The sequence below is a fragment of the Haliaeetus leucocephalus genome, unplaced genomic scaffold (genome assembly GCF_000737465.1).
Source record: "Haliaeetus leucocephalus isolate CR32 unplaced genomic scaffold, Haliaeetus_leucocephalus-4.0 Scaffold164, whole genome shotgun sequence".
NCBI lineage: Eukaryota > Metazoa > Chordata > Aves > Accipitriformes > Accipitridae > Haliaeetus > Haliaeetus leucocephalus.
Window position 1 is genome coordinate 1075167 of NW_010972600.1, and position 11455 is coordinate 1086621.

Consider the following 11455-nt stretch of genomic DNA (forward strand, 5'->3'; position numbering starts at 1 on the left):
CATCACCCTCATCACCCTCATCCTCCCCGCAGGCGACGCTGTGCTCCCGCCGCGGCTGTATGGAAGCCATTGTGGCTCAGCTGGGCTCTGACAGCGAGGAGCTGCACCAGGTGGGTGCCGGCGGCAGGGGGCGGGGGGGGGGGCTCTCCCGGGGAGGGGGACGGCCCCTGTGCCCACCCACCCCGCTTTGCCCTCCCAGGTGGTCTCCAGCATCCTGAGGAACCTCTCCTGGCGGGCCGACATCAACAGCAAGAAGGTGCTGCGGGAGGTGGGCAGCGTGACTGGGCTGACGCGGTGCGCGCTGCACGCTGGCAAGGTGAGTGCCGGGGCGGGCGGGAGCGGGCACCGGGGTGACCGGACGGGGGCTGATGGGGCTGTGCGTCCTCCCCCGGGACAGGAGTCTACGCTGAAGAGCGTCCTGAGCGCGCTGTGGAACCTGTCGGCGCACAGCACGGAGAACAAAGCCGCCATCTGCGGGGTGGAGGGAGCCCTGGGGTTCCTGGTGAGCACCCTCACCTACAAGTGCCAGAGCAACTCGTTGGCCATCATTGAGAGCGGTGGCGGCATCCTCAGGAACGTCTCCAGCCTCGTCGCCACGCGGGAGGACTACAGGTGACGGCCGCCGTGGGGTGGGGAAGGCGGCGGGGAGGGGGGGTCAGGGACCGTCCTGATGGCCGAGGGTCCCTCCTGTCCCCGCAGGCAGGTGCTCCGCGACCACAACTGCCTGCAGACGCTGCTGCAGCACCTGCGCTCGCACAGCCTCACCATCGTCAGCAACGCCTGCGGCACCCTCTGGAACTTGTCTGCCCGCAGCCCCCGCGACCAGGAGCTGCTCTGGGACCTGGGGGCGGTCAGCATGCTGCGCAACCTCATCCACTCCAAGCACAAGATGATCGCCATGGGCAGCGCGGCTGCTCTGCGCAACCTCCTCACCAACCGGCCCCCCAAGTACAAGGACACCGCCGTCGTCTCGCCGGGCTCCTGCATGCCCTCGCTCTACATGCGCAAGCAGAAGGCGCTGGAGGCCGAGCTGGATGCCAAGCACCTGGCTGAGACCTTCGACACCATGGAGAAGCAGAGCCTGAAAAGCCAGAGCGTAAAGAAGCCGACGCGGCACATGGAGAGCCTGGTGAAGGACTATGCCTCCGACTCCGGCTGCTTCGATGATGACGAGGTGCCCAACGTCTCCACCGGTGTGGAGACGGCCAGCGCCTCTGTCCTGTCCATGTTCCTCAACTCCTCCTTCCTGCAGGGACAGGCGCTGCCCCGGGTGCTGGCACAGAGACGATGCCCGGAGCCGGAGAAGGACGGCAGCGGCAAACCAGCCGAGCCCAAGAAGCTGCCGCTGCCGGAAGATGACGTCTCGCTGGCTGCCGAGAAGCTGGCCAACAAGATCTCTAGCACGGTGGCCAAGATTGACAAGTTGGTGGAGGACATCTCTACCATGCACACATCCTCAGATGACAGCTTCAGCCTCAGCTCGGAGGACCACTGCCTGGACTGGCAGTATGGCCCCGAGGAGGTGCACGAGGCGCGCGCCCAGTCCTGCTCGCCGTGCCGCCTCTCGGATGCCGGTGGCTTTGCCAAGCGGGAGAGCCTGAGCCGGGCGCACACGCTGCTGCGGCTGAAGACCGCCTACACCAGCCTGTCCAACGACAGCCTCAACAGCGGCAGCACCAGCGACGGTTACTGCACCAAGGAGCACATGAAGCCCTGCACCAGAGCCGCCTTCCTCGACTACCGGGATGAGCTGCAGCGGTACCAGAAGCGGCCGAGCCGGCTCGACCTCAAGAGCATCCTGGGCAGCAAGCTGGAGCGGGTCGAACCCCCCATGCTCAAGGGCAAAGACCCAGCCGAACCGGACAAGCCGGAGCAGCGAGACCTGCCTGAACGGGCCAAGAAGACGGTGACTTTCCCCAGCCCCAAAGTGCTGGAGAAGGAGCCCGAGTGGAAGAAGGAGGCGGGCAGCAAGCTCTCCCCCGACCCCCAGGTCCGCACCATCAAACTCTCCCCGTCCTACCAGCACGTCCCCCTGCTTGAGACCCTGGCCAAGAGCAACGCGGCCACCGGCGCCGGCCACCACCCCTCCCTCCTGGGCAGAAAGCAAGCCTGGCTCCCCCCCACGCTGCTGCAGACGGCCGAGACCTTGAGCAAGATCCCGGAGAAGCTGCCCGCCCACCCACTGGCCACGGCGGAGCAGGAGTCGGTGCAGAAGTACTCGGTGGAGGATACCCCAATCTGCTTCTCCCGGTGCAGCTCCCTCTCCTCCCTCTCCTCAGCAGACAACGTGCTGGACGGGCAGAGCCACAGTGAGAACGACCTGGACAGTGACTCCTCCCTGGAGATCCTGGAGATGGAGGAAGGGGATGGGGAAGGTGAGGATGGGAGGCAGGAGAAGGAGAAGGCAGCAGATCCAGGTCCGGCCACGCTGGTGGGGATCTCCCAGCCCATCACCATCCCCTTCCCAAAGCGCGACAAGGTCTTCCTGCGGGAGTCGTCGCCATCACGCCAGGAGGACCTCACGCCCTCGAGCTCCTCGGAGAACTACATCCAGGAGACGCCACTGGTGATGAGCCGCTGCAGCTCCGTCAGCTCCCTGGGCAGCTTCGAGAGCCCCTCCATCGCCAGCTCCATCCAGAGCGACCCTTGCAGTGAGATGATCAGCGGCACCATCAGTCCCAGCGAGCTGCCCGACAGCCCTGGGCAGACTATGCCACCCAGCCGCAGCAAGACACCCCTCTTCGAGCTGGGCTGCCAGCCGGAGAAGGAGACCAGCCAGTTCAACATCCAATGGGAAAACAACGTCAAGAAGTTCATGGAGATCACCGACTTCAAGGAGCGCTTCCAGCTGCCCCAGGACCTGGACTCCATGGTCTACTTCACGGTGGAGAAGCCCAACGAGAACTTCTCCTGCGCCTCCAGCCTGAGCGCCCTGCCCCTCCACGAGCACTATGTCCAGAAGGACGTGGAGCTCAAGCTGATGCCCACCTTCCCAGAGAAGAACAGCCTGAATTTCGTGGCTCACGAGAAGCGGGAGGAGCGGCGGGAGGAGCGGTACCTGGAGGGCCGGCGGCGGGCCGACCGCCCCGAGCCCCCCTCCGACGATGACATTGAGATCCTGAAGGAGTGCATCAGCTCCGCCATGCCCTCCCGATTCCGCAAGGTGAAGACCTCCCTGCTCTCCGGTCAGGTCCTGCACCCCCAGACAAAGAAACCAGTGCACGTCCCTGTCTACATGCTGGTGCCAGCCCACGCACACCCCGGTGTCCCCAAGCACCTGCGTGCCACCGCCCGTGACCTCTTCAAGGACGACGACTCCTTCACCGACTCGGCCGACGGGACCCCCGTCAACTTCTCCAGCGCCGCCTCGCTGAGCGATGAGACCCTGCGCTACCCGGCTGCCGAGGAGGCTGAGCACCCTCACGGCCCGGGGATGGGGTGCCCGGCGGGGGTTCTACCCGAGGGGCACCGCGAGGTGGCCAGCGCCGGCACCATCCCGGCCAGGAGAGCCGCCTCCGGCAGCTCGGCGCCTGCCCGGCTCAGCTCAGCCTGCAAGGGGAAAGCGGGGCTGAGCCGTGGCCAAGGCGGGGAGGGGAAGCGGGGTCAGCCCCCCACAAAGAGTGGACCCAGCCTGGAGCTGGAGGTAGGGAGGACCGGTGGTCCCCCCGCGAGGAAGGATGCTGCCCGGGAGGACGGGGTGGCCTTCCAGTCGCTGTGCCACACCACCCCGACGGAGGAAGCCGTCTACTGCTTCTACGAGCAGGACTCGGACGAGCTGCCCGAGGCGGGCAGGGAGGCGTCCGGCAGCAGACCCCAGCCCAGCCGGGCGCCCAGGAGGGAGCGCTGGGGTGGCTCCGTCCCCCGGAACGAACCTGAGCCTGGTCCCCGGCCGGCAAAGGCGAAGCCGCAGAACAACCTCATCGCCGACGAGACGCCGCCGTGCTACTCCCTCAGCTCCTCCATGAGCTCCCTGAGCGACACCAACCTCTCCGACGGCGAGGAGCGGAGCCAGCCCTGCGGCAAAGCCCCCCGGCCGCGGTCGGCCACGGTGGCGGGGCAAGCACAGGGGCGCTCCCCCAGGTCCCCCAGCCTCAACTCGGAGGACGACCTGCTGCAGAAGTGCATCGGCTCGGCCATGCCCAAGCGCCGGCGGCCCTCGGCTCGCCGGAGGATGGCGGAGCGCAAGCAGAAGCTGCCAGGTGCCGGCGGGAGGGAGCGGAAAGCGGAGGCGAGGCATTGCCCTGCCGAAGACACCGGCTCCGACCGGGGCTCGGACCTGGACAGCGTGGAGTGGCAAGCCATCCAGGAGGGTGCCAACTCCATCGTCACCTGGCTGCACCAGGCTGCTGCCTCCCTCTCGCGGGAGCCTTCCTCTGAGTCCGACTCCATCCTCTCCTTCGTGTCGGGGCTCTCGGTTGGGTCCACCCTGCAGCTCTCCCTGGGCAGGCAGGAGAAGAAGCGAGCCAGCAGTGCGGCTGGCCGGGATGCGGCGAGGAGGGAGCACAGCAAGAGCCGCCCAGAGAGGAAGGATGCGCCGGGTGCCCGTCCCGCTGGCCGTGGAAGCGCCAGGGCGGAGCGGAGCCCGGCGCCCACCAAACCGGTGCCCAACCTGCCCGTGGTCTTCCGCGGCAGGACCGTCATCTACATGCCCAACCTGGCCAAGGATGGCCCCAGCCCGCGGGCCACCCTGAAGAAAAGCCCCGCGGCGAAGCCCGAGGCGCCGCCGGCCAAGAACCTCTCCCTGAGCCAGCAGCGCTCGCGGAGCCTGCACCGGCTGGGCAAGCCCCCCGAAACCGGGGACCTGGCGCTGCCCAAGAGGAGCACCACGCCGCCCGCCCGCATCGGCAAGGGACCCCCCTCCTCCGGCTCCTCCCGCACCTCCACCCCTTCCCAGCACGCTCCCAAGAAGCTGCCGTCGCCCTCCCAGCTCGCCAAGCAGGGTAACCCAGCCACGGGCAAGGCGGGCGGCTCGTCCTCCCTGCCGGGACCCCCAGCCAGAGCCCCAGCCCCCAAGTCCCCAGCGCCCAAGCAGTCCAAGACGCAGAAGTCACCCGTCCGCATCCCCTTCATGCAGAAACCCAGCAGGAAGGTGCTGCCGGGCCGGGGGGCCATGCCGGTGCTGGAGGAGCGGGCGGATGGCGGCAAGGCACGGGGCAGCGGGGGGCCGGGGGGGCCGGGGGCCAGCCGGCTCAACCTGGTGCGGATGTCGTCCGCCCGTTCCAGCGGGAGCGACTCAGACCGCTCTGGCTTCTTGCGCCAGCTCACCTTCATCAAGGAATCCTCCAGCCTGCTGCTGCGGCACCGCGCCGAGCTCTCCCCGCCGCAGCCGGCGGCCTCGCTGCCTCGCCGAGCCTCCCCGCAGCGCAGCCGTGCTGCCCTCCCGGCCGTCTTCCTCTGCTCCTCCCGCTGCGAGGAGCTCAAGGCGGCCAAGCCGGCGGCCCCCAGCCCACGACCCCTCGTCCCCAGAGCCCAGCCCGGTGGCAAAGTCCCCGCCGGCGTCAAGCCGCCACGGAGGACCAGCTCCGAGAGCCCGTCCCGGCTGCCGGTGAAGACCAGCATCCCTGCGCCCGAGCCCTTCAAGAGGTACTCATCCTCACCCAACATCAGCGTGGCGCGGAGGACGGGCAGCCCTTCCTCCGTCCTCTCTGCCCGCTCCGAGGCTTCGGCACGGCGGCAGCAGACCGAGGCAGTCCCCGGTGGGCAGCCGGCAAAGCTGCCGGTGGTGGTAATGAAGGGCACCTGGCGGAGGATTCGGGATGAAGACATCCCCCACATCCTCAAGAGCACGCTGCCTTCCTCCGCCCTGCCGCTGGCAAGTGCCGGCGAGGAGGAGCGTCCCGGCACCCCCAGCCCCAGGAAGACCAGCGACGCCGTGGTGCAGACCGAGGACTTCTCCGCCGCCAAGACCAACTCCAGCACCTCTCCCACGCTGGAGACCCGCGAGGGACCTCCACACCCCCGCGCCGCCTGCGATGGCGAAGCTCCGGCCCCCGCCAAGACCGCCCTGCCCATCTCCTTTGGCCATGAGGCAGCCGCCGGGACCTTCCCCGCCAGCCGGCACGGCTCCCCGAGCAGAGCCGCCCGCGTCACCCCCTTCAACTATGTCCCCAGCCCCATGGCGGTGACAGTGGTGGCGGACAAGGCGGTGGAGAAAATCCAAGCTTGAGCAGCTGCCGCGGATGAAGCCCCGGCAAAGGTCCCGCGACACTCCCCTGCCCCACGGGAGCTGGCCAGGGCTGTGCCGGGGAGGGGGGGGGCGGTGATGCGGGACCGCCGGGGACCGGCAAGTCACCCCAGCCCGCTGCCTGCCCTGGTTGGGGTCTTGCCGTACTGGAGCGTCACGGTTCTCAGTGCCGAGGACCGAGCAGAGCCGGGGAGACCCACCAGGCGCTGGGGCCAGGGCTGATGCCCCAGCCTGGGGTGAGTCTCCATGGCCGTCTCTTCCCACTGATGAACATCCCGGGACAAGCCAAGGGGAGGCCGTGTCCCCGTGTGCCCCCATCCTGCTCGCCTGCCTCGGGCAGAGGCTGAACCAGGGCCTGATCCTGCACGCCGGGGAGTCGGCACACCGCGCCCCAACGCCAGGTCTTCGCCGCATGCTTCAGCTTGTCTCGGCACCAACACCTGGCTCTGCCGGCAACCACAGCTCATTTATTAATGGGGGGGGAAGGGAACGCACGGCTGGATCAACGCAGGGAGAGGCTTCGTGCGGGGAGAGCATGTGGCCGTGGGGACACAGGGGCCAGGACCCCCCATTTGTGCTGCTGGAGACTCCTAATTAAGCTGCGTGGCTGATTGCTAATGGGTAACCTGCAGCTGTGGTGCTTGCACTGGTTCAAGGTGGCATCGGGTGGAAAAGGCACGGGGGGAGCTGGGCAGGGGCTCGCTGGTGGGCAGTCGGGGTCCCGACAGGCTCGTCCCAAGGGGGCTGCTCGCAGGGTCACATCACCGGGCTGGGGAGCTGCCCTGGGAGGGGATGGGGTGCTGAGCCGGCACGGGGGTGCCCAACCCCTAGGAAAGGGTCTGGGGCCCCTTACCGCCACCCGCAGCCCCCCCAGCCTCCCACCCCTGGGGTGGAAGAGCCCCATCCCAGCTCACAGCCAGGATCCCGGGGCATCCCCGCGGGCCGCGGACACGAGTCCATCGAGGACTGGATTACGCCCACGAACACGGAGGTTTCCAGCCCCAATGTACTGGGGATGCCCCTGCTCCTGCTGCCAGCTGGCCGAGATTGGGGTGTGCGAGAAAAGCCTCAGCCCCAGGGAGTGGGACGAGCTGCTGTGGGACCCCCCCCCATCCAGGTGCTCCCCAACCCCCCCCAGGTGCTCCCCAACCCCTTGGGTGTCTCCCCATCCTCCCACCCTATGGCTCACTGCCTGCTTTGGATGGGGTGACCTATGGGCCCCCCCTCCCACATACTAGTGCCATGGTGGGGGCTGCAGGAACACGCATGGGACAATGGGGACATGTGCAGGGGACACAGGGGTACACCCGGGGGGGTGGGGACATAGCGAGGGGCTCTGGGGAGTTGCACCGGGGCTGTGGGGATGCGCAGCGGGGCCACAGAGGTACCCACGGAGGCCAGGGAGACACCAGGGCTGTGGGGACATGGATGGGGTCCCCGGGGATGTGCACTGGGGGGGGTGTGGGAATGTGCACACCCCAGTGCCCACTGGAGACCATGGCTCCGGCAGCGAATGGGAGGCTTCAGCCAGCACAGTGGGACCCAGTGCTGGGGCTGAAGAAAAGGGGGCAAAGTCCCCGGGGGCGAAACGCGTCCCCGCTCCCAAGTGCCATAACCGATTGTAGGATGTGCCAGGAGGGCCAGAATCGCCCCACGCGCTCGGCTGCGGCCCCGGGTTCAAGCCCCACTGCCCAGCCCTGCTCTCGCCCGTCTCTGCTCCATGCGTGCCCGTGGGCTTCAGCCCTCCTCTGCGGACAATCCGGCCAGGTTTCGCGGTGCCCTGCTCCCCCCCATCGCTGTATGTATGTACTAAGGATGTTATTTTACCGGGACTCTGGACAGTATTAAGAATTAAAAGCCAACCTGTGTAAATAGGACGGGGTGGTCTGTCTGTCCCGTGCGCCCGGGCTGGGGGGAGCCGCAACCCCTCCGCAGCGTTTTCCGGATCCAGTTCTTGTGCTTCACAGCCGAGGTGGCGACCGGCGGCTTGAAAGGGTCGGTGACGTCCGGGCTGGTGAAGGACAGCACGCCGGCCACCGCCGCCCGTTTCCCGCACACCAAGGGTCCCCCGGAGTCACCCTGGGTGGAGGTGACAGTGGGGAGTGGACCCCTACCAGGGGCCAGGGACCCACCCACACACACACCCACACACAGCTCGGGGGGAGCATCTCGCCTCTCTGCTTGGGGTGAGCATCCTCCTCAGAGTCCCCCACACCCGGGAACGGCAGCTCGGGGGGGACGACAGAGCTTTGCAGCCGGTTGGTCCCCTTGCAAAGACCTTTGCCCCCTGCCAGCTCCTCACCTTGGAGGGTGCCGAGCCCCTGTGGCGTCCCTGGAAGCAGATCATGGTGGGGGCAATGTCACCGTTCCAGAAGCGGCTGTTGTTGCACATCCGCGTGTCCAGCACCGTGACCTCCAGCTCCTGCAGCGTGGGCGAGAGCCCGCCGTGCCTGCGGACCCCCCAGCCCGCCAGGCTGCACTCTGTCCCGGCCGTCGGCTCCAGCCCCAGCAGCCTGATGAGCCGCCGCGTCCTGCTCAGCGTCACCTTCCCCTCCAGCTGCGGGCAGGGGCGGCAGGCAGCGTCGGACCCCCCGCCACGGCCGGAGAGGGGCTGGCGGAGAGCACCCCACTGCAGCGGGTGGGCGGCCGAGGGGGAGCGCCGAGCGGGTGCAGCGCCCGTGGGAGCGGGAAGATGTCACCGAGATGTGAAAGTGCTCGGAGGTGAGAAGAGGAAATGTCACCCAGCCCTTCGCTGTGGCTGCACCAGCTTGGCGTGAACCCGCTCAGCCCCCCTCTCTGGCAGCGCTTCCCGGCACCACCGATGGTCACGCTCCTCCAGCCCCATGGCAAACCCTTCCCCGCGGCCGGCGCGAGCCCCACCTGGAGCAGGAGAAGGTCATTTTCCATCGTCTGGCGGTCGTAGCCGGGGTGGGGACACACTGCCCGGATGGGGAAGGTCTGCGTGGCCGCCCCACGCTTCTGCAGGCTGTGCAGCCCCACCACCGCTGTCCCGATGACGCTTGTCCTGCCCCACAGCAGGAGCCGGCGTCGGTGGGAGCCCGGTGCCGGCCACGTGGAGCCCCACCAAAACCCCCATCCCTGCGCTGGGCAGGATGCGGCCGCTCCAGACTCACCTCTGAGGGAAGCAGTGGGCGGCTGTCAGCACCCACCGCTTGTGCAGCAGCGCTCCCCCGCAGGCGTGAACCCCCCCAAACTGGATGGACACCATGTAGGGCCTGGAGTGGGGTTTGGCCTCACGTCCCCCGATGACTGATGGCCGGAGTCGGCCCCACGCTGCCGGGGAGAGGAGATCCTGTCCCGGTTGTGCCGCCGCCAGTTGGCTGCCCCACCAAAAGGGAAAAGCCGAGGGTCCCCAACCAGCACCCCCTGTCCCCCCAGCACATCCAGCAACCCAATCCCTGCAAGCCGGCTGCCACCCCCCCTGGCCAGTGATGCCAAGACCCCACCGGCCACCCCAGACCCACCACCCCGGTGCTCACCCGGCTCGGCCAAAGGGAGAGTCAGCAGCAGCAGCAGCAGCCGCCCCAGGCTGCCCCTCACCCCCATCCCTTGCCCGCTGCGGGCTGGCAGCACCCTCCTGCTCCGCATCCCTCCGCGGCAGTGATGCTGCCGCGCTCCACGCCGAGCTCCAAGGTGGCAGAGGAGGTGCCACGTCATGTGTGAAAGCGGTGCAGGGTGGCAGCGGGGCACGGACCCCCGCTAAGAGGTTGGGGGGGGCAGGAAGGGGAAGAGACACCCACAGGGTAACACCTGCAGGGGTGGAAAACCACCCACAGCGACCCCGGTGCTCCCTGGGGTTTTACTTTGGCTTTACTCCCTCCTCGCCAAGCTAAGCGGGGGCGTGTGGACAGAAAGTCACACCTTCAGTTCTCTGAGAAGGGTTTTTAATGAGATTTCTGACAATCCCCAGCACTGTTGGGGTTCCCACCACCTTTATTAGCAGTACAGGACAACTCTGCTCCCGCCACCATCGCTGCGGGGCCATCGGCCCCGGTCCCCACACAAGCTGCAAAACCAGCCCCTGGCCCCCCACAGTCCCTCAGCGTTTCGCTTTGGAGGAGGGGGAAGGCTTGGCTTTGCTTGTTGTCGAGTGGGAGATTCTCAGGCTATCTACAAGCCTGTCAAAGAAAAACTCGGTCTGGTACTCCAGCTCAATGAGGTGCTGCAGGAAGGGAGGCACCTCGGCTTTCTTCACACCCACGTACACGGGGATCATCTTGGTCCCGTGGTGGTGGATGATGTGATAGAGGTTCCACTGAGAAACGCGCTGGCACCATGGGTCGCCCAGGGACTTGGCGGAGAGGAGGAGGATGGCCACCCGGCTGGCCTCGATGACCTTGATGGCGGTCAGGACAACAGACGTCCCAGCCACTTGGTCCTGGTGCTCTGCGTAACCCCGAAAGCCCTCTTTCTTCAAGCGCTCTGAGATGCGGGAGGCGATGTCATCATCCTCGGGGCAGTACCAGATGGAAAAGTCATAGGTGAAGCCGCAGCGTGAGGGCGCAGACGACATGCCACCCACCGGGGACAAGGACCTCAAGTTCATGGACAGCAGGGGCCAAACGTGGGGGCTGAGCCTTTCCTCCCACACCAGGAACCTGCCGCCGTGCCCGGACAGCCCCTCGCCAGCACGGGCAGCAGGTCCCGCGGCTCCCCGGAAAAAAGTCAGGCTGCCAAGGCGGCCCAGCCCCGGCCCTCCTGCACGCCGGTGAAGTTGCCGGCAAGCCGCAGCAACGCCAGATCCTCCCGTAAATCAAACGTAAACGGTTCTACCCCCGATTCGAGCAGCCCTCAGAAAGCTTTCTGCCTCATTTCTGAAATGCCGCGCTCCAGCGCCGCTCCCGCCCGTCGCAGCTCCTCGCACTGCTCCCGCAGCCGCTCCCGGGACTCCTGCAGCCGCTGGTTCATCTCCACGTAGGAACGGCTCTGCCGGTACAGCCGCTCCCTCTCCTCCGCGGCGGCCTCCTGCCTGGTGGGGCCGGGGGAGCCTGGCAGGGGGCAGAGCAGGGGCGGGGGGCTCAGCGGGGGCCGGTGGAGCCCCCGCTACCACTCTCCCCCCATCCAGAGACTCACCTGGAGAGGGTCCGTGGTCCTGGCGAGGCTCCGCGGGGAGGAGGAAGACGGGGTCGGCCGGGTGGGTGCCCCGCACATCGGCCAGGATCTGCTCCACGCTGGGGGGCTCAGGGCGGGTGGGCAGCACCCGCTTGGCCTTGGAGCTCATCACGGGGGGGCCTCATGCGCGGGGGCTGG

General features: G+C 67.7%; 3 protein-coding genes across 3 annotated transcripts in view; 1 reads left to right on the forward strand and 2 right to left on the reverse strand.

Annotated features, from left to right (window-relative positions):
* The window catches only part of APC2 (adenomatosis polyposis coli 2), an 8534-nt gene extending 2368 nt beyond the window's left edge, over positions 1-6166 (forward strand). The window contains exons 8-11 of the mRNA XM_010563280.1: positions 33-110; positions 200-316; positions 398-612; positions 700-6166. Coding sequence (XP_010561582.1) covers positions 33-110; positions 200-316; positions 398-612; positions 700-6166 — 5877 coding nt within the window. The remainder of the gene's footprint in view (positions 1-32; positions 111-199; positions 317-397; positions 613-699) is intronic.
* Positions 6167-8035: 1869 nt separating this feature from the next.
* Positions 8036-9793, reverse strand: GZMM (granzyme M (lymphocyte met-ase 1)). Its single transcript, XM_010563281.1, has 5 exons — positions 9685-9793; positions 9319-9478; positions 9065-9209; positions 8487-8741; positions 8036-8263 (listed from the first exon to the last, which is right to left on the reverse strand). Exons 1-5 carry the CDS (start codon positions 9791-9793, stop codon positions 8036-8038), a joined length of 897 nt encoding a protein of 298 aa, XP_010561583.1.
* Positions 9794-10972: 1179 nt separating this feature from the next.
* LOC104829104 (chromosome unknown open reading frame, human C19orf25) lies at positions 10973-11449 on the reverse strand. Its single transcript, XM_010563183.1, has 2 exons — positions 11279-11449; positions 10973-11193 (listed from the first exon to the last, which is right to left on the reverse strand). Exons 1-2 carry the CDS (start codon positions 11424-11426, stop codon positions 10997-10999), a joined length of 345 nt encoding a protein of 114 aa, XP_010561485.1. The 5' UTR covers positions 11427-11449; the 3' UTR covers positions 10973-10996.
* Positions 11450-11455: the final 6 nt, after the last annotated feature.

What these genes read in the sequence shown, in the direction of transcription:
- LOC104829104 (XM_010563183.1), bottom strand. Translation starts at nt 11,426, where the DNA reads ATGAGCTCCAAGGCCAAGCGGGTGCTGCCCACCCGCCCTGAGCCCCCC. An exon ending in GGACCACGGACCCTCTCCAG is followed by an intron (nt 11,194 to 11,278) that starts GTGAGTCTCTGG and finishes GCCCCCTGCCAG; the next exon opens with GCTCCCCCGGCCCCACCAGG.
- GZMM (XM_010563281.1), bottom strand. Translation starts at nt 9,793, where the DNA reads ATGCGGAGCAGGAGGGTGCTGCCAGCCCGCAGCGGGCAAGGGATGGGG. An exon ending in TCTCCCTTTGGCCGAGCCGG is followed by an intron (nt 9,479 to 9,684) that starts GTGAGCACCGGG and finishes TCTCCCCGGCAG; the next exon opens with CGTGGGGCCGACTCCGGCCA. An exon ending in GGGGCTCGGCACCCTCCAAG is followed by an intron (nt 8,264 to 8,486) that starts GTGAGGAGCTGG and finishes ACCTCCACCCAG; the next exon opens with GGTGACTCCGGGGGACCCTT.